This window comes from Calypte anna, chromosome 4 (assembly GCF_003957555.1).
Source record: "Calypte anna isolate BGI_N300 chromosome 4, bCalAnn1_v1.p, whole genome shotgun sequence".
Classification (NCBI taxonomy): Eukaryota; Metazoa; Chordata; class Aves; order Apodiformes; family Trochilidae; genus Calypte; species Calypte anna.
This window is the reverse complement of record NC_044247.1, coordinates 3,373,706-3,396,369: the sequence shown is the minus strand read 5'-3', so window position 1 is coordinate 3,396,369 and position 22,664 is coordinate 3,373,706. Positions and strand designations below refer to the sequence as shown.

The window sequence follows — 22,664 nt, the reverse complement described above, 5'->3', positions numbered from 1 at the left end:
TTTGCTTTTTTTTGCTGTAAACCTACAGTTTCCCCCAAAGTGGAAAAAAATTATGAAGTGGGAAAGCACCTTCAGCTGAGTGTGCAAATGTCTGGAAGCTTCATGGCAATGATTCCATGGCTATGGGGCTGTCCCATTCCTTGGCAGCCAGAAAAGACACATGAAAAGCTTTGTAGATGTTTTTCACTTTCCCTGGGAGACACAGCCCTCTCCAGAAATTCACCCCACACGTGAAGATTTCAAACACTTTATATTCTTCCTTACAACAAACACTAATAAACAGATGCCCTGGGACTGTGGATCATAAGCAGAAGTCTTTGTCCTGAAGAAAGCAGAGGCTTTTCCCTCCTTTTCACACAGGAAAAAGGGCACCATGAGACCAGTTACTCAAAGGCTGTGAGAGCAGCAGCCATCAGGTCCATCAGTTCTTGCAGTGAAAATTGTGGGATGTGCAGAAAGCACACAGATGGCTCTACTGCAGGTCCCAAGCAGAGGAGTACTTGTGCAACAACGTCACCAATAACGAGTGCCAAAAGTCCTAGCTTGTGCCTCAGGGCATGTAGCAGTCTCTGATGCACAGAGGTGAAGCCCAGAGCAGTATAGAGAAAAGAATACATTATTTTTAGCTGCAAAACATTTATTTTTCCCCTCTTTTGCAGAGATTGGCTGAAAACAGTGAGAACATCTTATTTCACTAAACTCCCCATCTAGCACTTCCAGTACTTACCATCAAAAAGCCTTTGCTGAGTTCATACAAAAAACACCTGGAATTGGGTCTCTCTTCCCACCAAAGTCCTCTCCTGGCCCAAGTGAAGACCTGGGCCAAGCAGATCCAGCCCAGGGGCAGCAGGGAGGGAATGGAGCCGCTGCTCTCAGAACGCTGCCAGGTTTGGCTGGGAGCATCTCTCTGTCTCTATTACTTGACATGCTAAAACAGACAGAGGTCCCTTTTGTTTTGAGTTGCCTTTGAGTCTTGCTCCTCTCCTTGTCCACAGGGTATTTTATTGTATTTTGTAATAAAGCTGGAGGAGAGGTGGAGGGGGGAAATTTGAGCTTCTTGTAAATGAGCAGAATCTTATAATCTGTCTGCTTCCTTTTTACATTTACCCTATAATCTTATTTACCAGCTGAATACTAAGTACAGGAGTAATCAGTAGGTGATCAATAACAGAGGGGCTCCTTGATCTGCAGCCATTTAAAGTCAATCTGTTCATGTGCAGGCAGGCCTAGAAGATGCTTTTCGTGTGGAAAGGTGCTCCCATAGCCCACCATGGTTCCCACCACGCAACTTGAACCAGGGATCTGACAAGCCCCAGTCCTCCCAGAAGTCCTCCCTGAGCCACCAGCCTTGCCCTGAACTGAATCCTCAGCAGGAGCCATGGTTTGGAGGTGAGACTCAGTCTAACCTTTGTCATTGGGCATCCTCTTGCCTTGCCTCGCCTCGAAGCAATGTAGGGGAACCATGGTAACCATTCCCCTCCCACTCAGTCCACTGTGAATCAGGAGCAATGTGCCCAAAACACAGGGATGTGCTTCTGCCTGGGAAGGAGGGACGAGCAGGAGGCTCCCCATCCTCAAGAGGCTTGGGCTGAGGTGCTGCAAACACTCCAGCCCCTGCCTGCATGGCTGCTCCCCTCTGGGGTCACTCATCTCAATGTTTCTTGCTGACATGCCCTCTCTCATTCAGTTTTGACCTTCATTTACCTGAGGATGCTGGCAACCCCAGGGCATTCCTGATTGAAAACATTTACATAAATCTAATTTTTTAAGAAGGGCTGCAGGAAGAACGGAGAGACTTGTCATCTCTTTTTTAATCTGTAGGCCAGACTTGGCAAGAATCAGGGGGCTAATTTCTGATGTTACCTCTTGCATGGCTGCCCAGAGGACTGGGACACAGACACTTGCCCAACCTGCCTGCACATTGCCTCCCTCCCATGCTCCCACACTGGCTGGGGGACAGCTGGGACAGTGCCTGCTGGGTCCCATCCTGTTGCTGCCTCCCTCTCACTGCCTTCTCCTTACTCAGCAGTAGCACCCCTCACAGCTCATCCATCATTTTGCATTAGCCATTAGTAAAACCACCTGTTTGTGGGGCTGCAGCTCAAATGAATTGTGATAGTATTCCAGCTACAGCAGCGAATAGCCTGACACTGAAACTATTTTGCATTGCTGGGAGATAGCAATCAATTATTTCATTCCCCTGCCTGCTGCCAGCACCCAGGGCTGGAACAAAACTCTGATCCTTTAATGGCATTTTGAAACCCCGGTCAAAAGAACAGTGCATGGCTAGTGCCAAAAGGGGGGTATTACAAAGCACCCGGCATCGGGACAGACTGTCCTTGCTGTCCCTGTCTGTCCCTGTCCCTGCACCCCTCCTGTACTGCACCAGGTTCCTCCTGCTCATGCACAACCTCTGCTCCCCTGCTGCCACCTCCTGCCGTGGGGAGCACTGCAGATGGTCCAGCATCCCAGGTAGGTTGGGGAAAGGATAGTAACTATGTGCATAAGGAAAAAACTTAACTGGAGTGCCCTATCTCTCAGTTTACCCAAGGCCATCGAGTTCCCAGAACGAGTGTGTTTCTTGCTGGCTTCCTCTACTTCATATATAAATACAGCAGCAATAATTAGATGGGGGCTCTTGGCCCACTCACCATTATCTCATTCTGCACAGACCACACTCGGGGACACAGCACAGCATGTGGCCCTCTGCAGACCCGTACAGCCATCCCAGGCAGTCAGCTGTAGGCCATCTTCTAGGCAAATGCTCTCCTGATGTTCCCCCCACATGGGAAATAGTGTGAAATGGCCTCAAGTCCCCTACTATCTTCAACATGATGCACCATGGCTGGGCTTGCCAAGGGGTAAAGCATCCTCTCTGCTAGATGCAAGTCACTCAGTGTCAAAGGAGTGACTGGGGACAATAGTGCTGTGTCTTGTTTTGTGCTCCAAAAAGTGCCTCTCTGCTCAGCTCTCCCAAAGTGGTGTCTGTTGGGAGGGGGTAAACAGGAAGGACAATTTCCCTGCCTGCTGCTTCAATTTCTGCCATGCTGTTGGTGGCAGAGCCTGTGTGTGAGGAATACAACTTGTTGCAGCAATTCCTGTGGCTGCATGTAAAGTGGTGTTAGATCCAAGGAATAGTGATTTCTGGGCAAACAATACCGTTTCCTGGCTTACAGCACTCATTTTCAGAGGAAGTCTACAGCTCTTTGGGATCATGAGGAGACACTTTCTCCCCTTGCAGAGCTCTGCCTTTTACCCCCATGAAAGAGATGCAGAGCTGCTCTCACACTCACATAGTGAGGGGGACTCTCAGCTGCTCTCTCCTCTGCCCGGTGGCTGTGTGTGCATGAGTGACTTGGTATGTACCTGGGAGATTTTTTCACTCTAGAATAATGCAGAAAGCAAAGGAAAAGTTGTAACCCAGTTCAACATGAATGCTATGGGACGTGACATTCCCCTTGCCTCCCAACTCACCTGCAGTAGCAGGGCTGGAGGGAATTTTCAAACCCTTCTGTGAGCAGCAGGGTTGCATGGCTTTTCTCCATGCAGGTGTTGAGAAGCAGAATGAATGGAAGACACCACCTAAATATAAACTCTGATTCAGAAGATAAGTGATGGTAAGTGCTGTCATTGTTTGGGAGCAAGGACGTCTAAAGTGTTCACTGTAAGAGGCAAAACCAGCCTCATCAAGCCAGTAACTAAAGGCAGTGGTATGTAGCCCATTTCAGCACTAATAAATCAGTGAATGGAGATTATGCTCCCCCTGCTGCAACAGTAAAACCAGGACTCCTCAGCAGCTAGGCATCTGAGGGAGCTTTGTAGAGTAGGAATAACAGACATTCAGATACAATTTAGGGAAACTTCAGAAATAGAAACTGGAGTAGCTGCTTAGTGTTGTCAGCATCTCTGATAGCTTGTGATGTATGATAACTGAGAAACCAGCTTTCCAGTGCATTAACACTCAAGCAGAGGCTGGGTAGTGTTATTCTGACCCAAGCAATTGATTTACTTTCAAGGGAAGTGGTTGAAACGTAGGCATCAGTCTAATTTGTCATGGAATTATAGTAGTATATTACAAATATAATGTAAATTTTGAAAGTTCTTAAAAACCAAAAAAATATACTCATTGTCAGTGTCTTCAATCTTTCATGGAGAACTCACCATATTACAGTCTGCCATACCTTTAGCTGCATGAATACTTCCTACAACCTAGCCAATCAATTATTTTCCTCTGCTTCTTCACCAGAAGAATGCAGGACCCAAGTAATTGTGTTTTTAAAGTGATTACAAGCTTCTGGTTTATATGTTCCTCAAGTTCAACATGCAAGGCTCTGTTTGTCCTCTCCACTTTGATCATTGACCAAATACATGTGTTTTGTGCATGATTAACAATGTTAAATGAATGTATTTGCTCAGTAGCTATTAAGAGACACAGTTTGGTTACCCATATCTGTAGCTCTAGATTGGATCTGAAGGCTGAAGAAAAGCTTTTGCACCAATCAGCCCTTGAAGTGATGCTTTGTTTTGTGAAGTTCCTCTTATTTCATATTTATAAAGTCTCTGGGGACATAATATAGAGAAAGCAAAGTGAAAAGCAAGTGAAATGTTAATCAGAAAACATTCTTTTATTAATCAAGAAGGAACAGGAAAATATCTGGAAGGACAGCATGTGAACAGGTGACACTGAACCATACGTTGTCAAAAACTGTTCAAAGAAAATTGAGTTGTTCAACAATCCAACTGCAGCTGGTGTAAAGGAGCCTCAGATGTGCATATGGATCTCTGCAAAGCTTCAATTGTCTCATCAAGAAGTAGCCAAGGAGATTCTGAACTGTCCCCAGTCCCAGCACTGGAGGCCAAGCAAGAATATTACCACTTCCAAGTCTTGCAAGGGTAACCAAGCACCAGACTCATCTGCCACAGACTCATTGTGCTTCTGTTCATCAGCCAGAACCACAAAAAAGACTTTCCCTGGCTAACAGAATTGTAATCTGTTTTCTGATTCACAGAGCACATTAACAAGAGCACTGCAAGAGCTGGACAGCCTTAGCTTATAGCACATACGGATGCTATGTTACTCCTGACTCATTACATTTCTCCAGGGATATGAAATCTATTTCATGACCAGTTAGGCTTCAAGAAGACTTCAAACTAAGAGATTATTTCTTGCAAACTTTCTCTGTTTCTCAATGCATCAGACAGAATTTATGAAATCAAACTTCCTTGATAGTCTCAAGGTGACTTCCAATGTCTCCTCTTCAGAGAAAAAATGAGCTTTACCATTCTTGCCATCTACATGGTAGGGGAGGTGCAGCAGCAGCTTCCTGTACAAAAGGACACTGAATTTCAAGGTCTCGGGTTGGGTGAGCAGTTGACTTGATATTGAAAGTTACACTTGCAATTTGTGAACAAAAGGAATGTCCTTTCAGTCTATCTTACTCTCATGACAGGTTGTGGGATTCCTGGTGCACAGCTATACAGGCCATGAATATTTCCAACACTATTAATTTCATTGGCTATGATAACAGTTTCCAATGATGGACCGAGGGCTCTCTCCACTGTTCTTGCCTTTTCACAGTGCTGTTTAAGTAGCCAAAATCAGTCAAACATTGGAATGTTCCAAACATTGGAATGGTCTCCCAGGGATAGTGGTGGATTCCCCCACTTTGGAAATCTTCAAGGCTCAGCTTGACAGGGTGCTGAGACATATCATACAAACAATAATATGAGAAAGGTTGGGCCAGATGATCCTTGAGGTCCCTTCCGACCTAGCATTTAATGATTCTATGAAAATCCATCTGAAAGCTATTTTTGCTTGAACAGTATCACAGATTCAAAACTACTACACTATACATCTATGGATGGATTATGTTTGGTTTTGTCTGTATCTATCTGAACTTCATCTTTGCTTTCCACACAACAATCAGTTGGAAGCTTTGCTAAACCTCCTTTCAAAGAAGGTATTAACTGTACTTCTATAAATTTTGTTTCACTTACTTTTGGGGAGTTCGAAGGTCAAGAACCGTGTCCTGGATATCTAATGTAATTTCTGAGTACTTTGTCTCTGGCAGCTTGATTTTAATCTGTAGTGATAGTAATAGGTAAAGCTGAGATTAGATATGTAGCCCTACAAGCCATAAAAAGTCTTGTCTTCATTAATATTTTGACACTTGTATTTAAGAGCAACATTTTGAGCAGGTAATTTTGTATCAAGGAAAATATGACAGTGATAATCATTGCTTGCAACTATTCAAGTATTATACTGTTCAAAATCCTGAGCTGATAATGTACTTGACAGGTATTCTACATCCAGCAAACCCCCCTGGCCTTGACTATTCCAAGCTCTACTCTGTTCTTGTGAGACCCCACCTGGAGAATTGTGTACAGGTCTGGAGTCCTCAACATAAGAAGGACACAGAGCTCCTTGAACGTGTCCAGAGGAAAGGCACTAAAATGATCAGAGGGCTGGAGCACCTCCCCTATGAAGCCAGGCTGAGGAAGTTGGGGTTGTGCAGCCTGGAGAAGAGGAAGCTCCCAGGTGACCTCAGAGGAACCTTCCAATATCTGAAGGGGCTCCAAGAAAGATGGGGTAGGGCTTTTTACAGGGGTGTGTGATGACAGGACAAGGGAAAATGGTTACAAACTTGAAGAGGGGAGATTTAGGTTAGACATTAGGAAAAAATTCTTTCCTGTGAGGGTGGTGAGACACTGGAACAGGTTGCCCAAGGAAATTGTGGCTGGAAGTGTTCAGTGCAAAGCTGGATGGGACCATGAGCAGCCTGATCTAGTGGAAGATGTCCCTATCAGTGCAGGAAGGCTGGAACTAGATGATCTTTAAAGTCCCTGCCAACACTAGCCATTCTATGATGCTCTGATTCTATGAAATCTGATTACTTTTATGACAAGGTGGCATGCTTACTGGATTATGGAAAGGCTGTGGATATTGTCTGTCTTGACTTTAGTGAGGCGTTTCACAGTTTCCCACACCATTCTCCTAGAGAAATTGGGTGCTCATGGCTTGGATAGGCACGTGCATTGCTGGGTTAAAAAGCAATCGAATATCAGGGCCCAGAGAGTTGTGATCAATGGAGTTAAATCCAGCTGGCAGCCTGTCACAAGTGGTGTCCCCCAGGGCATTCCTGTTTCATCTAGATTGGATGTCAGGAAAAACTTCTTTACAGAAAAGGTGTTTACAAAAAGCAGTGCAGCAGTGTGAGAGACTCAGGTTCCTCATGTCACAAGCTCAAGTTTGTATTTAAATTAGGTATGCTTCAGCTTCTGAAAAAGTAGTCCTTGCTTTCTGTACTTCTTGTAAACTGCTTTTGTGCTGGTACCTGTAAGCAGGATTACTACACAATTAAAAATTAACTCTTGTGCCAATAGAAAAATAACTGAATTTTAACTTTGAAGCTTGGAGTGAACTGGAAGACTCCTACAGCAGGCCAAAGGCAGCAATATGGTTTGGTATTTACATTCTGTCCCCCAAGAAGGTGGCAAGGTTGAAAAAGAGAAAGAGTACAAAGAAAGAATGAGATACAGGTTCAGCTCTCACCACCATATCTTCACAGCATGCTGTGGAGGGGTCTTTCCTGTTCATCCCAAAGAAGATATCCTCTGTTCCTAGATGCTGTTTGAATAAAATCTGATACCTGGGGAAAAAAAAAATAAATTGCCTAATCATACTGGAGAATGAGCAGGAGACTAAAGGAGATTTATTTCTCAGAGGACCATAACCATCCTCACTGTGTAGTCAATCCTTTTCATGTCTTTCTTCAAGCCACCTAAACTGGGTTTCTGTCCAGACCCACGACTGGGTTAGCTAAAACACAACAAGATAAAATCACTCACTCCACCTCCCAAGGCACTCACTTTGCTGCCTCTATTTCAATCACCAGCCTTTGCAGGATCAAGAAATACATCTTAAGTGAATATGATACTAATCAACTAGTCAAACACTACAAACTCTTGGGAAATGGATATGAAAAGGACGCTGTTTCCTTATTCTGTCCTATTCAACATCTATTCTGTTTTGTCATTCAACATTTGCTTGCAGTCTAAGCATAACATTATTTTGTCAAATTTTAGTTCTTTTGCATTCAGACAACATTTATTTTCTACTCCTCCACATCAACAAGTTGTAGAAACACATACTCCCTTGCTCTTGATACTTAATGGAGGAGGAGACACAAAATAAAGGTTATATTTAGAACCAATATTGCTCTTACTAAGCTGAGCAAAATAAGTGCAGTGAGGCTTTCTCTGTGCTGTTGGAGAGGGTGCATGCAAAGACTTTTTCACATCTCCAGTTTTCATATGCATATGTAATAATTCCTAGGTCAATGACAAATCTGTAGAAAAGCTCTATCAAGTAAACAGATGAGCTGCTTCTTCTCTAGTCTGCCTGTGTACATGTAGAATTGCTCTAAAAGGTGAGGGGAGAGGGCAGAGATTGGCGGCGTTAGGGAGAGATGTTTAGTGTTTTGGTTATGCCCCATTAATCTTCCATATTGTAAGTTTCAAAGTGTTGGATTTCATTTTTTTATTTCATTAACTTGTTTCTCCCAGAGCTGTGCTGCAGAGAAAGGTAGAAGAGGTGACCGAAGTTTGTGAGAGCCTCCACAAGGAGCAAGAGCACAGCTTTTGGATCACATTTGATTGAGGGGCTCCCAAGTTAGGCGGCTTAACCTGAAATCTCCACAGCACCTGAAGGGCATGACTTACATGCATGCTGACACTCATGCTTAAGAAAAGCACTACAAACTAGCAGGTATAGTATGCAACTTCATGGGCTTCAGTCCACCTGCCCCCGAATTTAGCAGGATATGCCATCAGAACACTGATTAGAAATGGAAAGGATGCTTTGTGGATTGACCCTGAAGGCTTTCTGACCCCTACAAACTTCAACTACCATGCCTGATTGTATCTCTTTCAAGAGTGTTTTTGTGTAGTGAAATGAGGCAATCAGGTGTTGCTAATTATGAGGTGGGAGGCGTGAGCTCGTGTTAAGCCCACCTGTGCCCAATTAGGGCTGACCCCAGCTGCACATGAGCAGGATTGGGTGACCAATAAACCCTTTATAAATAAACCTTATTTAAACCTTTATAAATAAACCAATAAAGGGTTGTTGTGCAGCTGGGGTCAGCCCTAATTGGGCACAGGTGGGCTTAACACGAGCTCACGCCTCCCACCGTGTAATTAGCAACACTTGATTGCCTCATTTCACTACATTTTTGTTACGGTTTTCTATGAGCAAGGAAAAGGACTCAGCTTTTAGGTTGTGCCTTGTCAAGCTAAGATTGAATTACAAGGCTTAGAAGTGGGTAACTGGGAGTGGTTAAAACCACTCCTCACATGTTGCTTTAGATGCAACACTGACACACATCCTTCCTTGTTCTGTGACACAAGCTTTTGCACTCAAATCCAGTAGATCATCATAGAATCATAGGATGGTTTCTGTTGGAAAGGACCTTAAAGATCACCTAGTTCCAATGCCCTGCAAGGGCAGGGACCTCTTCCACCAGCCCGGGTTGCTCAAAGCCCCATCCAACCTGGCCTTGAACACTTCCAGGGATGAGGCTTCCACAGTGTCCCTGGGCAGCCTGTTCCATTGTCTCACCAATGCTGTTTAATTCATGTTTCCATTGTGAAGCCTCTGCAGGCAGTCTCTGTTCACTTACTCTGGCTCTTCTCTAGGGTCCCATATATCATCAAATTCAGATCCTTCTGGGACCTCCTCTGTATTCCAAATAGTTTTCCTGTCTTCAGATTTCCCTTGACAAGAAGCACCTGTAAGTGATAAGAAAATTCAGACCGTCATATTTTGGAATGTCCTTGTCCCTTCTTGTTAGCTGAAAGCTTAGCTTTTTCTAGGCTTTAGAAAAATCCTTGCATTAAAAGCTTTCCAATTAGTGATCACAGTCTCCTTCACTTCAGCATTTTCCGATACGATGAGAATTTGCAGAGGGAGGATGTTTGCTTTTCCTTTGCCTGAAATGTCCATTCCCCAGCTTCAATGTCAAGGAAATCATCCTTTCTTTCAGGCATAAAATATCTAGCATTTCAGGATGGGTAAAGTGTAGAAGAATAAAATGTTAATATTCCCCAAGCCCCTTGACATATTTCAGTGAGAAAAGTAATTTACAAAAGGACCTCCTCCTTGCCTAGAAATCCAGTCTTTCTCAGTAATTATCAGCCCAGATAGGGTACTGAAGACACATGGTGGTTCACAGGAAGAATAAATCCCATGGTTTATGCCTTTCCTACATGGGAAAACGTATTTTCTAGTAAGCTGGTAGAATCTCTGGTTATGGTTGGAATCCCAAGCGAAAATACTTGGCCCATTCTATTTGGCACAATTCCTTTCCTGCTTTATTGACCTTTTTTGCAGCTCATAACTAAGCTGCCCCATAATGCCAAGCATTAGCCCCAGGAAGAGCTTTACATAAACTTTGCCAAGACTAAACTTGTCCTTCTTTTCTTTCCTGAGTCCAATACAGGTTTTCAACACAAACTTAGGAACTCTTGGGATATTTGTTCTCAGTTGTTCTCTTCTTTCTAGATGATGCCAGCACACCTGGAGTCAGGTAAAGCATATAATTGTCTGGAGTTCCCAGGCAAAAAACCTTAGTGCAGGAAGGAGTGACTGAAAAGCATCTCTTTGTTGAGGGCAGCACTGAACAAAGCTTCTATTTCTTCCCACCAGTGGTCTAAATAGGGCTGTGAAATTCTGGGAGGGAATATGGTATGACTGCATTTCATAATACACTTCAGTGCTCCTCCTCCTCACAGGAAGAGGCTCCATGAAGATCCATTCAGGTGAGTTGTTAAAGACCATCTTCCTTTGCACTAACAATCCCACACAAGAACTTATGTGAAGCTTTTGGTGCTCAGTCATGATTCCCCTCAGCCCATGACCAGGCTGTGCTCTGTCCTCTCTTTATCCTTACCACATGAAGCTGCTGTGCTCTGGAGTCACTCTTTCAGCTTCTCTTGGTACATTTTGCAGCTGAGCTTTTGGTAAAAGAAGAATTTTACAGCATAATTTAAACCTGAAATGCTGTTTCTGTCCCAAAGGTCACTGACCACTCTCTTACTCTACCAGTGATAACATCCTGCAGCTGCTACAGTCTGTTAACATGGGACCAAATGCTAAAACACATATATAATACAAATACAAATAATACAAACACTCCTCCTTACCAGTGGTCTCTCTCTTTAGTGGTCCAATACTACCAGGAGTCATGGCACTAACAGAATGGTGTGGCTGCAAAAAGGGCAAACAGAACTGCAATCATCTTTCAGAGAGCCCAGCTCCATAAAAGCGGTAATGTCAGTAAGTACAAACGTTATCTGGGGACAAGCAAGTTGCTGCTAGAATCCAAAAAGTCCCATCCCCCAGTTTCATGACCAAACCACTCAACATTCTCTCTTTTTTCTCTCTCACCCAGCAGAAAGTGACCTCAGCACACTCGGTTCAAGGAGGACTCCCAGAACAGTATAACACAGAGATGTGCTTTTTGAGTAGTAGTTTCCATGGTATTTGGACAAAACTTCCACACTGCCTGACAAGAAAATGTTGCAGGCAACAAAGGGTGCTGTGTGAAGACCCCTCCACAGCATTTGGCTTCCTTTTGACAGTAGAGATCATTTGAGGCAACAAATGAACAAATTTTTCTAATAACTAATCAATTCAGTGCTAGTAGGTCACTGCAAGGCATTTTTCTATACATGAAGATTCCTTGGTTTTACAAAAGTGCCTCATACGTGCATTACATTAAATCAAAATACAGATTTCAATTTACCCAGGTTGGCTCAGACTCAGTTGACATCCCCTGTAGCATTTTTCCATTCCAAAAGTGTCATTTGTTTTACTAACAAGCTGTAAACAAATGCTTTTAAAATGAGGAATTTTTGCTGCAAAGATGCACAGCAATAATGTTAGCTTTAAAAGGCAGGCACTAAACAGCTGAAGGGTAGCTAGAGAGTCAAGGACCATATCTCCAACCTACTGAAAGGAAACCTCAGTGGTTATGCACCCCTTTTATCCCAGATACCACTACCACTGCTACTGCTAGGGCACAACTGCTGGGTCACAAATCTCTCCTTGTTTTCTGGGGGCATCTTGCTACTTATTGTCTTCTTCAAGAGGAGGTTAGCCTAAAAGTATCTTCTAGCTGTTTCTGTCAGCTCAAAACCTTCTAAAGGATTTCATTCTCTTTTTATATACTTTGGGAAAAGAGAGGTTTGCTTCTCCTTGGTAAACAAGGAGTGTTTGATACAACATGTTAAAGAAGCAGCATTTCTGAGGAAGTACTCACCACGTGTTCATCCTCATCTTCTTCTTGAGCTCCATGAAGGAGTTTGGCAAGGAACTGCAGAGAAGAGCCTGAGGACAGACTGTCCATCTGAATAGCCACTGCTCACCTCTGCAGGAAAAACAAGTGAGAGATGAAGGAAGAACAGAATGTGTTCTGTGCTGCCCATAAATCCCAATCATTCTGTGTGTTCTGGAAGGATAAAGTTTAGTCAAAGTGTGACACGCGTGCTATCTAAAGATATCTCCTGGAATGTAATCAGCCTTTCCTCTGTTCTGGGATCACGGATTCCCCATATAGCTCCCCAGACACCAGTGCAACCCCAGCTGAAGCCCCCAGTGACCGTGAGCCCCGGCAGCCCCCATGCCAACACGGATTCCCAGCCAGGGGGTGGGCAGCAGGACGCCTTGGCTTAGGTCTGACGTTGAGGGGCAGACAGAGGTCTTCACGCAGAATCTCTGCCCACACGCCTTGCTCCTGAGAGGCCTGGAACAGCCCAGCTCCCGACCCAAGGCGAGGACGAAGGAAAAGAGCGCGCGAGGGAAACTTGTCCTCGGCACCGCCCCGGTCTCCGGCGGCACAGCGGCTGCGTCCGCGCAGTACGGTCCCCGGGGCAGCCCACCCTGCCACTGCCACTGCCACTGCCACTGCCGCCCCAAAGCCCCGGTGCCGCCGCACAGCCCACAACCTCCTCCCGCCCGCCGCCTCCGAACGCGTTCCCCGTCGCCGCGGCAACGGTGGCGCCGCTGCCCCGCCCCCTGCCGCCCCGCCGGCCAATCCGCGTGCGGCGGCGGCACCAGCCGCTGAGGGCGGGAAGCGGCGGGCACAGGGCGGGGTCTGGTGCGTCATCTGTGCGCGCGCGGCGCTCTCTGCGTGTCGGTGTCGCGGGTGTCGGAGCGGAGCGGGGCGGCAGCGGGAGCCGCGGGCGCTGGGCCACCGGGCCGCCGCCTTCCCCGCCTCTGCTGACCGCGGCGGTCCTGCTTCCCGCGGGCCGCAGCCGCCATGAGCCAGTTCAATTTCGGGTCGGGAGCGGCGGGAGGCGGCTTCACTTTCGGCACGCCGAAGGCGGCTGCCACGACGGCCACGAGCGGCTTCTCCTTCTCCACGCCTGTCGCCTCCGGGGGCTTCAGCTTCGGGAGCGCGGCTCAGACGCCTGCCGGTAGCAGCCAGCCCGCCGGCCTCTTCTCATTCAGCACTCCGAGCAGTGCCGCGCAGCCGGCGAGCTTCAGCTTCGGGACCCAGGCCACGGCCGCGGCGGCGCCGGCAGCGAACGCGTTCTCGCTGGGGTGAGAGTCCCGGGGGTCGGCGGGTCCCGGCGTGGGGGTGTTGGCTTTGCTGAGCGGCCCCGGCCGCTGGGGAATAGGAGCGGGGGATGTCCTCGGGTCTGCTGTGGGAGTGCTTTGCGAGCGATCCTCGGGGGAGGCGAAACTGTTGTTTAGAATTCCCTCGCCCTGGAGCACGTTTGGAAACGCGTTCAGTGAGCCCCGCTGTTTGTCAGTGCTGCCTTCTGCAGATAAATGTTAATTAAGAATAAGCTGACCGCCCTTCAGTGTGTAATTGGGGCGTTGATGCTTGCATGAAGAAACGGTGAAGCTTTGCATCCAAGCAAAGGCCGTGTGCTTGCTGATCTGAGTCTGGAGTGCTCAGGATGTTTCCCCATCCCAGGGGAACTGTTGTGTCTTTAAGGCAGGCTGTAAGCCTTGAGGTGGTTCTTCAGAATTGCTCTTCTATCAAAGGTTGCCAGGTGGGAGCAGTGAGAAGAGAGCTCCAGAGGGGATTGGCAGTAAAAGTCACTTGAAAAAAAAAAAGTAGTGTTATGTAGAGGTAGGAAAAAGAGCACTTATGAGCAGAGAGAATAAACAACTTCACTTACCCTGCTGCAGGGGGTGTCTTCTAGTGCCTGGATGGCAGGGGGGATAATGAAGGGGAGGGGAGAGTATAAAGAGACTTAAGAGAGGGCTGCAAGTGACCAGAGTTGTAATACAGTCTTGGTCAAAATTGGAGCATTAATCTGGGCAAGTGCACAGCTTTTTTGAACAGCAGCTTCTGCTGTCAGCAAATGGTCTGTATGAAAACCAGTAAGTACTTGATGCCTCAACCAGGTTGGCTTCTTTTCTTCTCTAGGGCAAATGCACCAAAATTAAACTTCGGAGGCAGCACTCAAACTCAAGCTCCTGGAATCACAGGGGGGTTTGGGTTTGGCACCTCCGTACCAACCAGTGTGCCCTCAAGTCAGGCAGCAGCCCCTTCTGGCTTTGTGTTTGGATCTGCTGGCACCACCACCACCACTGCCACCACCACCACCACGCAGTCTGGGACAACTGGAGGGTTCACTTTTTCTGGTGGAACCACAACTCAGGCTGGAACAACCATCTTCAATGTTGGCACTGCAGGCCTGCAAGCAGCACCCACAGGGTTGACCTTTGCAGCAGCACCTGCAGCTGCTGCCACCACTGCTGCCACCTTAGGAGCTGCAACCCAGTCAACAACCCCCTTCAGCCTTGGGGGGCAGCCTGCAGGTGAGTGCCTGGGCTTCAAGTGTCAGCTGTAGTCAGGAAGCCTGACAGCACAGAGGACAGCTGGGGATGATGTGGAGGTTCTGCAGCCCTCCTGTTTCTGCTGGTGTGAGGGGAAGCAATTGGGTGGAATCAGTGGCTTTTCTGATATGCTTATCCAGGGTCTTCAGAGATGAGTAACATTTCTGCTTAGCCCTTGGCACACTATTTTTATTGGGAAGCCAGTGGCTCCAGCCTCACATGTCACTGACCTTGTATTGATTGTTTTCTCAAGGCCAGAAGGAAGTACAGACAGAAGCCCCTATATATTAGGATCCCAGCAGGTGTGTCTGAATCTGTTTGTTTCTTCATATGACAGTAGTTGCTAGAGTTTGAACATGTGCTTAGGTGGGCTGGGGAGTCTGCCTCTTGTCTGGGCCAGTCTGGTCCAGCAAAGCATGTGCTTGTGGAAGTTTCTGAGGACAGCACCTTAATCTGTCTGGTTTTTGTGATAAACCCCTGTTTACCTTCTCAGTGGCAGGAACCTTCCCACTCCTGCAGAGCCTGGCAAAAGTTGATTTTGCAGCTTTTGGTAGTCTTGTTGGTGCCAGTGCAGGCCTTGGAGGGAAGGTCATCAGCTCTGGGGTGAGGGTGATGTTCATCTGTGGTAGAATCCTAGAATTTTTTTGTAGGTATGGAGCCTGTTGGCCCTGTTCATTTCCTGGATACTGAAAAGTATTTATTATCTCAAATGTTAATGTTTTCCTTATGCTCTTATGGCTTCTAACTTGACATCACTGCTGTGATGAGCAGAAATTTCTGCATCTCTGTGTTCCTTTTATTTATGTTGCTTGTGTTGGGTCTGAACTTTGGGTCTTTGCCTTCAACAGCAGCCACTGGTGTACCCACGGCAACTCCGACCACCAGTACCAGCCAGGGACCTGCTCTGTCCTTTGGTACCAAGCTTGGAGGTAGGAAATTATTTGGGGAAATAGATCATCATTGAATTATTATGGAAATAATTACCCAGGACTTATATAAGTTCTCTGAGCTGCTTGTAGAATGCTTCATCAGCCTCTTCATCCTGGTTGGGTGGTCTGGTGTAAGACTCCCAGCATGAAAATTGAAATAATTAACTTGAAATAATAACTCAAGACTCGGTGAGTTTGCTGCCCTTCTGCGAGTGTTCTGCTAAACTGGAGTCTGGGAGTGGGCTGGAAGTGTTTGTTACCATGAATTTTCAATGGCATCTGTAACTTGGGACAGTTTATGCTGCCATAGAACTTCATATCCAGTATATTCTGTTGCATCCCATGTGCCAAGTTCTGAGGAGTACTTATTGCTGGAGCACAGTGGAAGGGAGCCCCGAGTTTAAAGGGTACATTGGGAAAGAGAGAGAGGAGAGGTAGGATATGAGGAAATGGTGTGGATAGGCAAATCTGTAGTGTGTTCTCAGCATGAATCTTCTGAAATGGGTTAGAACTTGTTGTGGTTTGGTTGTACAAGGTGGTTGCTTTCTCTGTTTGTAGTAACATCCACAGCTGCTACAACTGCTGCCACAACCACAACTTCCATTCTTGGTTCCACGGGACCTCCCCTGCTTTCAGCTATAGTGAGTTCTTCAGCATCAACACCATCCACCACCACGGGCCTCTCACGTAAGACACAATATCCTAGGTGTTTTTTTTAATTTCCTTTTCATCCACAGCTGAGCTTTCTAGTGATGATTTAGCTGCTGTCTTCCAGACATCAGTGCCTTGAGTCTGGTTAAATCTGCCTTTGACTCTTGCAGTAATAGCTGTTGGCACTTCTTTAAGGACAGCAGCCTGTGACAGGGGAGATGTAGCATGCTAAAAACAAGTATTCATGCATCTGTATGTTTGTGAGTTCCTCTGGTAATTACTGGCAAGTTTCTTCTTGCAAAATTATTTGTGTGGCAGGAAATGGTGTCTGCTGGCTGATAGCTTTAAGGCAGTAGCCCAGGTTTTTAGAGTCCTAACATCTCTTCCTCAGCCTGCAAAGAAACACTAATGCTTTAGTTTCTTTTGATTAAGGTGACCAGCCACAGTAAGTGTCAGTGTTTATCGGTGTTAATACAACCATTCCATACGTGATGCTGTCTTATACCTACCTCTGAAATTTCCCAAGGACCTTCAAATTTTATGGTAAAGCCACACTGATTACGTTCAAAGTGGCACCTACAAATTGCAGCCTAACAACTGATATTTTTAGTAGCTCTGCAATTCTTGGGTTGCTACTCCAGGTCCAAAGCTGACCCTTAATCTTGGTGTTTAAGAATGCTTTTAAACTAAGGGGGCTTCTGTGTTTTTGGGGATGTCTGAAAACTCACTCTTGGTTGATAATAGGTGAGATGTTTCCAGGCAACTGAAATGTGCCCAGTGTGTTTCCTGTAGTGTGTTGCTTCCTGCAACTGTGTTGCTTTAGCAAGTCCAATGGTGCAGAGATTGCATTTCTGGCCTGTGCCCATTGCTTATTCTAGCATTTGATGGTGGTTAAATGTTAGATAATTCAAAAGAGGTAAAGAGAGGTAAAGTGAGAGAAGCTTGGCACCTGGGTTGATAAAGGCTCCTGGAAGAACCACGGAGCATTCTGGCTGTGTTTATAGCTTCAGCCTCTTTTCCTGTGGTGTCTGGATGATTGTTCACCTAAAGAGTGGCCCTGGTTAATACAAGTAAAGAGACCAGATGGAGATGAGCGAGCAGGCTGGGCAGAGCTTTTCAAAGGGCTGCTGTATTTAATGGGTTATACAAAATCTTACTGTTGTCTTCTGTTTACAGTTGGTGCCCCTTCCACTGGGACAGCCAGTCTTGGAACTCTTGGGTTTGGATTAAAAGTTCCTGGAACAACTGCTGCTGCCACAAGCACTGCCACAAGTAAGAAACAGATGCTGGAAGCAGCTGAAGAAGGGGAGGCCTGCAGTAGAATTTGCTGCTGCAGTGTTGGGATTCAAGACTGAATATCTTTTCCTGTACACAGTTACCAGTCAGTTTTCAGTGTAGTAATTTGGATGCTGTCTAAAGCTTGTTTCTGGAGCGGCTGAGCAGAATTTGAGCTCAGTGCCTAGAAGTGCCATGTGCCTGTCTGACAGTACCATCTGATAAATTTTTGTATATTTCTAAAAACACAGAAATCTCATGCAAAGGTGCAGATGAGCTGGGTGTGCTGGTGGTTACTAGGTTTGATGCTAAAACATGAGAAGGTTGAGGGGGTGTGAACTACTGCTGTGTTTCTGCTACATAATGCCCAGGTTGAGTGCAAGCTGATGTTTCCTCATTTTACTAGAGCTATAAGTAGGGCACTTAGAGTACACTACTTTTGTGTCAAGATGTGCTTCCTTCTTGAGAGATGTGGGACTTACTTTTTGTTAAGGGGACTTATTTGATTGTGCTTAGAAGTGTATATTGGACCTTTTCTCTATTTGTTAGATAGCAGATCTCTTCTGCTGCTTGACTTGAATCTCTTCTTTCAGGCACAACTTTGACCTCTGGCTTTGCTTTGAATCTTAAGCCATTAACTACGACTGGTGCCATTGGAGCTGGGACTTCTACAGCTACTGTAACTACAACCACCACCACGTGAGTATTTCCTGACTGGGGCAAGAGAGAATATTAGTGCTGGTGGAAATGTGTGTTGTTGTATTTGTTTTGGTTGTTGTTCCTGAGTTCTGTACTGTCTGGCACTTCCTCTTAGCACCCCTCCAGTGATGACTTATGCCCAGCTGGAGAGCTTGATAAACAAGTGGAGTCTGGAACTGGAAGACCAAGAGAAGCACTTTCTCCATCAAGCTACACAAGTTAATGCCTGGGATCAGACACTGATAGAGAATGGAGAGAAGGTCAGGTGACATTCAGTAACCTGGTTGTGCTTGCTGAGATCCTTAGAGGTGTTAAGTGTTGCAGATGCAGCAAGCCATCTAGTGGGACTTCCTGCTTGTAAAAAAAATGGGTGTGAATCAGTTATATCTGGGTGCAAGACTTGCTGTGTGTGTGTTCTGGTCCATAGGTGCTGAAGCTTGGGCATCTTTTCCATGGGTTTATGTTAGTAAATTGTGTTGGGGTGGAGCTTCCAAAGCCAAACTCCCCTCATTCAGTTTTTGGTCTAGTTTTTTGTTTCTAGTAGGCATTTGTATGGTGCTAGCTCTCTCAGCTGCACCACACTTGACCTGAGTTTTTGTATTTGGATTGTCTTCTGTTTGCAGATTACTTCATTACACAGAGAAGTAGAGAAAGTGAAGCTTGATCAGAAGAGGTATGAAACTATGAAGACTTGAAGAGATGCAAAAAAGAAGCAAATCTTGCATTGTGGTATGGCAGATATAGAACGTGTATAGCCTCTCAGCTGAGTGGTTAATGTTTTCTCTTTACAGACTGGATCAGGAACTAGACTTCATTCTGTCACAGCAGAAAGAGCTTGAAGATTTGTTGACTCCTCTGGAGGAGTCTGTGAAAGAACAGAGTGGGACTATCTACTTACAGCATGCAGATGAAGAACGGGAGAGGACGTAAGACAAAACTCTGAGCAGACTAATGTCATGATCAGTGAGCAAGAAGTAGAGCTGGGATGAATGCATTGATCTATCATTCATTGGCTTTTGCCAAATACTCTAGGAAAAGGTTACTAAATTTGGCATAATCCCTGAAAATTAGTGACTATTTAGTGATCAAAGTGATGAGAACAGAACACTGTGTGTGGCCCATGCCTCATTGTAAGCCTTAAGTGCTGAATTGTAGCAGGGTAATTAAAATAAGTGTTTGTCTGGTTGAAGAGAGATGAATCTTGGCAGAATCTGGGCTAGCTGGTTCCTTCAGTTCTGACAAAACCTTACAGAAAGCCCTCAAACACTCCTGCTTCTCTATCCCTGTGTATCAAGAGAGGAAGAGGCTAGGAGTTACTTCATCTGTGTGACTGGATGCTGCTGGTGCTGCTGTTCCCATGTATCTGCCAGCCTTGCTTGGAAGGCATGGAGGTTTTGCCTGAAGTTTGTGTGATTCGTAACCCATTTTCTGAAGTTCCCTTCAAATATTCTGACCTTGTTTCCCCTGCCTTTTGCAGCTATAAACTGGCTGAAAACATTGATGCTCAGTTGAAGCGTATGGCACAGGATCTGAAGGACATCACTGAGCACTTGAACACATCAAGAGGCCCAGCAGACACAAGTGACCCGGTAAATCAAAGCTTTTTTTTTTTTTATACATTGGTAAGAGACAAAGGATGTTTTTTTTAACTCTTTGTCCACTCCTGGATACTCTGCCATGTGCAGTTTCAGCCTGGGGAAGGGCTTTTTGGCTTTTTCTTTTGGTTGTTTCTTTTCTATTAAAACTTGCTCTATAGCACCATGCAGGCCAGGCTGACTGCAGTTCTGTTAATAGTTGTACAAGTGTCTTGCTCTGGTTATTTGGTTGTCTAATTTTTGCCTAGATTACAGCTTGTCTCAGAGGCATTTCTTAGTGCTGATCTAGCTGCTGCACAGCTTGGATCATTCTTGTGGCAAATCTAAATTTTGTTCAGAATGCCCTCTGTAGCTGCTGAGTTTCTTTTATATTACTTTTCCTTCCCCCTGAAAACAAGATCTGAATTGCCAGCTCTTGCTGATATGTATTAAACTGATCTTGGTGTTCCTTGTGGCTTTTATGACAAGCTTTTTGTCAGTAAAAATTTCCCTTCAGTGTCTCAGGCTGAGATTTTTCTCACATTCCATTTTTACTTTTGCCATCTCAAGTGTAAGATGATTGATTCCTAGGTCTGAACTGACTAAGCCTGAGCCACAGGTGTGTACTTTCCACCAGTCTTTTTCCTTAATGGTAAAGAGAAGCAAAACAGGACAGTTGCTGCCCAGACTTCCTTGGGAAAGTGGCTGCCATGTTACTGGAGCTGTAGAAAGGAGAAATTTATTTGCATTGTATTCCAAAAGCAGGCACATGCAGGCTGTCTTTTACTGCCTTTGCTTTTTATGGACTGTAACCAATGACTTGCACCTTCTTTTCCCACACAGCTTCAGCAAATCTGTAAAATTTTGAATGCACACATGGATTCATTGCAGTGGATTGACCAAAACTCAGGTGAGAGTCACCTTGTAGCTTTTTTGGAATGTAAATAGACAGCATGTAGCATGTGTGCAAGTGCATTTTGACCATAAATTCCTGAAGCTCCCTGAGCAATCTTCTCTTCCCTTTCAATGATTCCATCCCTTCTGTGCTTGAATTCTTCTGATGTGCATCAAAGGCCTCTGCTGAGAAGTGGTTTCTTGGAACTGCCAATGGTTTACAAAATGAAGTCCTGCTTGAAACATATCAGTGCAAAGCTCAGGACTTAAACTTTATGCTTTGTTCTGTCAAACTAAGGTTAAATATTTCAACTTCTAAAGGGATTTCCCTTTGGAATAGGAAAACTGGTGAAAGTGTGTGTTTAATGCTGTCATTCCCCTCTTTCAGCCCCCAAGGGGAAAGCCAAATCCAGGTCCAACTGGGCAGGATGTGTTTACCTGCAAGCACAGGAGCAATAGCTGATGTTAGCCACACGTGGGGGCATGGCAGCATAAAGCAGTGCTCCTCTCATCACCACTAGATTGGCCTGACTAGCTGCAGGGCTGTGAAAGTTGGGGAAAACTGCTTTTTAAAGCAATAAATGGGCTTTTCTGGAGCTGCAAAGCAGCAGCTTGTGGTTCCTTTTCAGGGAAGGTTTGCTCAGCTCTGATGCAGTGCACCTGAACCTGCCACAAACGGGCATGGCCCACAGCACCATGGCCCACAGCACCATGGCCCACAGCACCATGGCCCACAGCACCATGGCCCACAGCACCATGGCCCACAGCACCATGGCCCACAGCACCATGGCCCACAACCTGTCCCAGGTTTCATCTGCTTATGCCTGCCAGTCCCCAGGTGCCTCAGTACTTTTCAGACAATTTTCTTTGCCCTGGAGGATTATCAGTGCTGTGTGCTGGGTATTCCTCCTTTGTGTGGTGTCAAATCTGAATGACTGAATGTTACTCTTTCTGCTTCTGCGGGCTAAGCTGTGCAGGGTTGTGTTTTGGGGTGGTTGTAAGAAGAATTGCTTGTTTCTCCCACAGCTGTGCTGCAGAGAAAGGTAGAAGAGGTGACCAAAGTTTGTGAGAGCCGCCGCAAGGAGCAAGAGCGCAGCTTTCGGATCACATTTGATTGAGGGACTCCCAAGTTAGAAGGATTAACCTGAAATCTCCACAGTAATTAGAGGTTCTTGGGGATCTAGGTCTCAAATAACAATCGGAGTTTGTTTCTTTTCTTGCAATAAAATCTGCTGTTTGTTCCAAAGCCAGGCCTTGCAGTGTTTTAGTGGTGTTCACCCGCTCCAGGCTGGGAGGCTGCATGAGGCCACTGAGGCAAAGGGCTCTGGAGTGGAGGATTGTGGTGGGGGACCCTCTGTAAAGCAGCAATACCTGGGCCCTTTACGAGATAGACAAGTAACTCAGGTTAGAAAGTGTAAAGATCATCAAAGTCAGCAGAATGGCGACCTTGAACTGCTGGAGGGAAGATCTTGGGCTGTTTCAGCACACGGTTCACAGCGTCCCTTGGGAGAGTCCTGAAGGGCAAAGGAGCCCAGGAAGGCTGGGTATGCTTTAAGGAGGAAGTCTTAAATGCAGAGGAGCAGGCCACCCCCATGTGTCAAAAGACAAGCAGTCAGGGAAGATCAGACTGGCTGGACAGAGAACTTTGTCTGGAAGTCAGAAACAAGGAAAGTTGATGGCCTTTGGAAAAGGGGCAGACTGCAGAGATGCAGTGAAGCTGTGCAGGAGGTAACTCAACTTGGCCACTGCAGTGAAAGATTAAAAAAAAAGAAATGTTTGTACAGATATATT

General features: G+C 45.8%; 2 protein-coding genes across 3 annotated transcripts; one reads left to right on the top strand and one right to left on the bottom strand.

The window, feature by feature from the left end:
- Positions 1-481: 481 nt before the first annotated feature.
- PIH1D3 (PIH1 domain containing 3) lies at positions 482-12,712 on the bottom strand. Of its 2 annotated transcripts, XM_030448847.1 has the most exons (7): positions 12,636-12,712; positions 12,318-12,425; positions 11,200-11,263; positions 9,678-9,786; positions 7,553-7,649; positions 5,998-6,083; positions 482-569 (listed from the first exon to the last, which is right to left on the bottom strand). In XM_030448847.1, exons 2-7 carry the CDS (start codon positions 12,402-12,404, stop codon positions 551-553), a joined length of 462 nt encoding a protein of 153 aa, XP_030304707.1. In that variant the 5' UTR covers positions 12,405-12,425; positions 12,636-12,712; the 3' UTR covers positions 482-550. The 2 variants fall into 2 exon arrangements, with proteins under 2 accessions (XP_030304707.1, XP_030304708.1); XM_030448848.1 differs by lacking the exons at positions 482-569; positions 5,998-6,083 and adding an exon at positions 6,973-7,038.
- A 444-nt stretch (positions 12,713-13,156) lies between these two features.
- Positions 13,157-22,123, top strand: NUP62CL (nucleoporin 62 C-terminal like). Its single transcript, XM_030448836.1, has 12 exons — positions 13,157-13,600; positions 14,439-14,833; positions 15,700-15,780; positions 16,339-16,467; positions 17,608-17,703; positions 18,300-18,405; positions 18,521-18,665; positions 19,029-19,078; positions 19,197-19,331; positions 19,883-19,994; positions 20,823-20,889; positions 21,900-22,123. Exons 1-12 carry the CDS (start codon positions 13,317-13,319, stop codon positions 21,989-21,991), a joined length of 1,692 nt encoding a protein of 563 aa, XP_030304696.1. The 5' UTR covers positions 13,157-13,316; the 3' UTR covers positions 21,992-22,123.
- Positions 22,124-22,664: the final 541 nt, after the last annotated feature.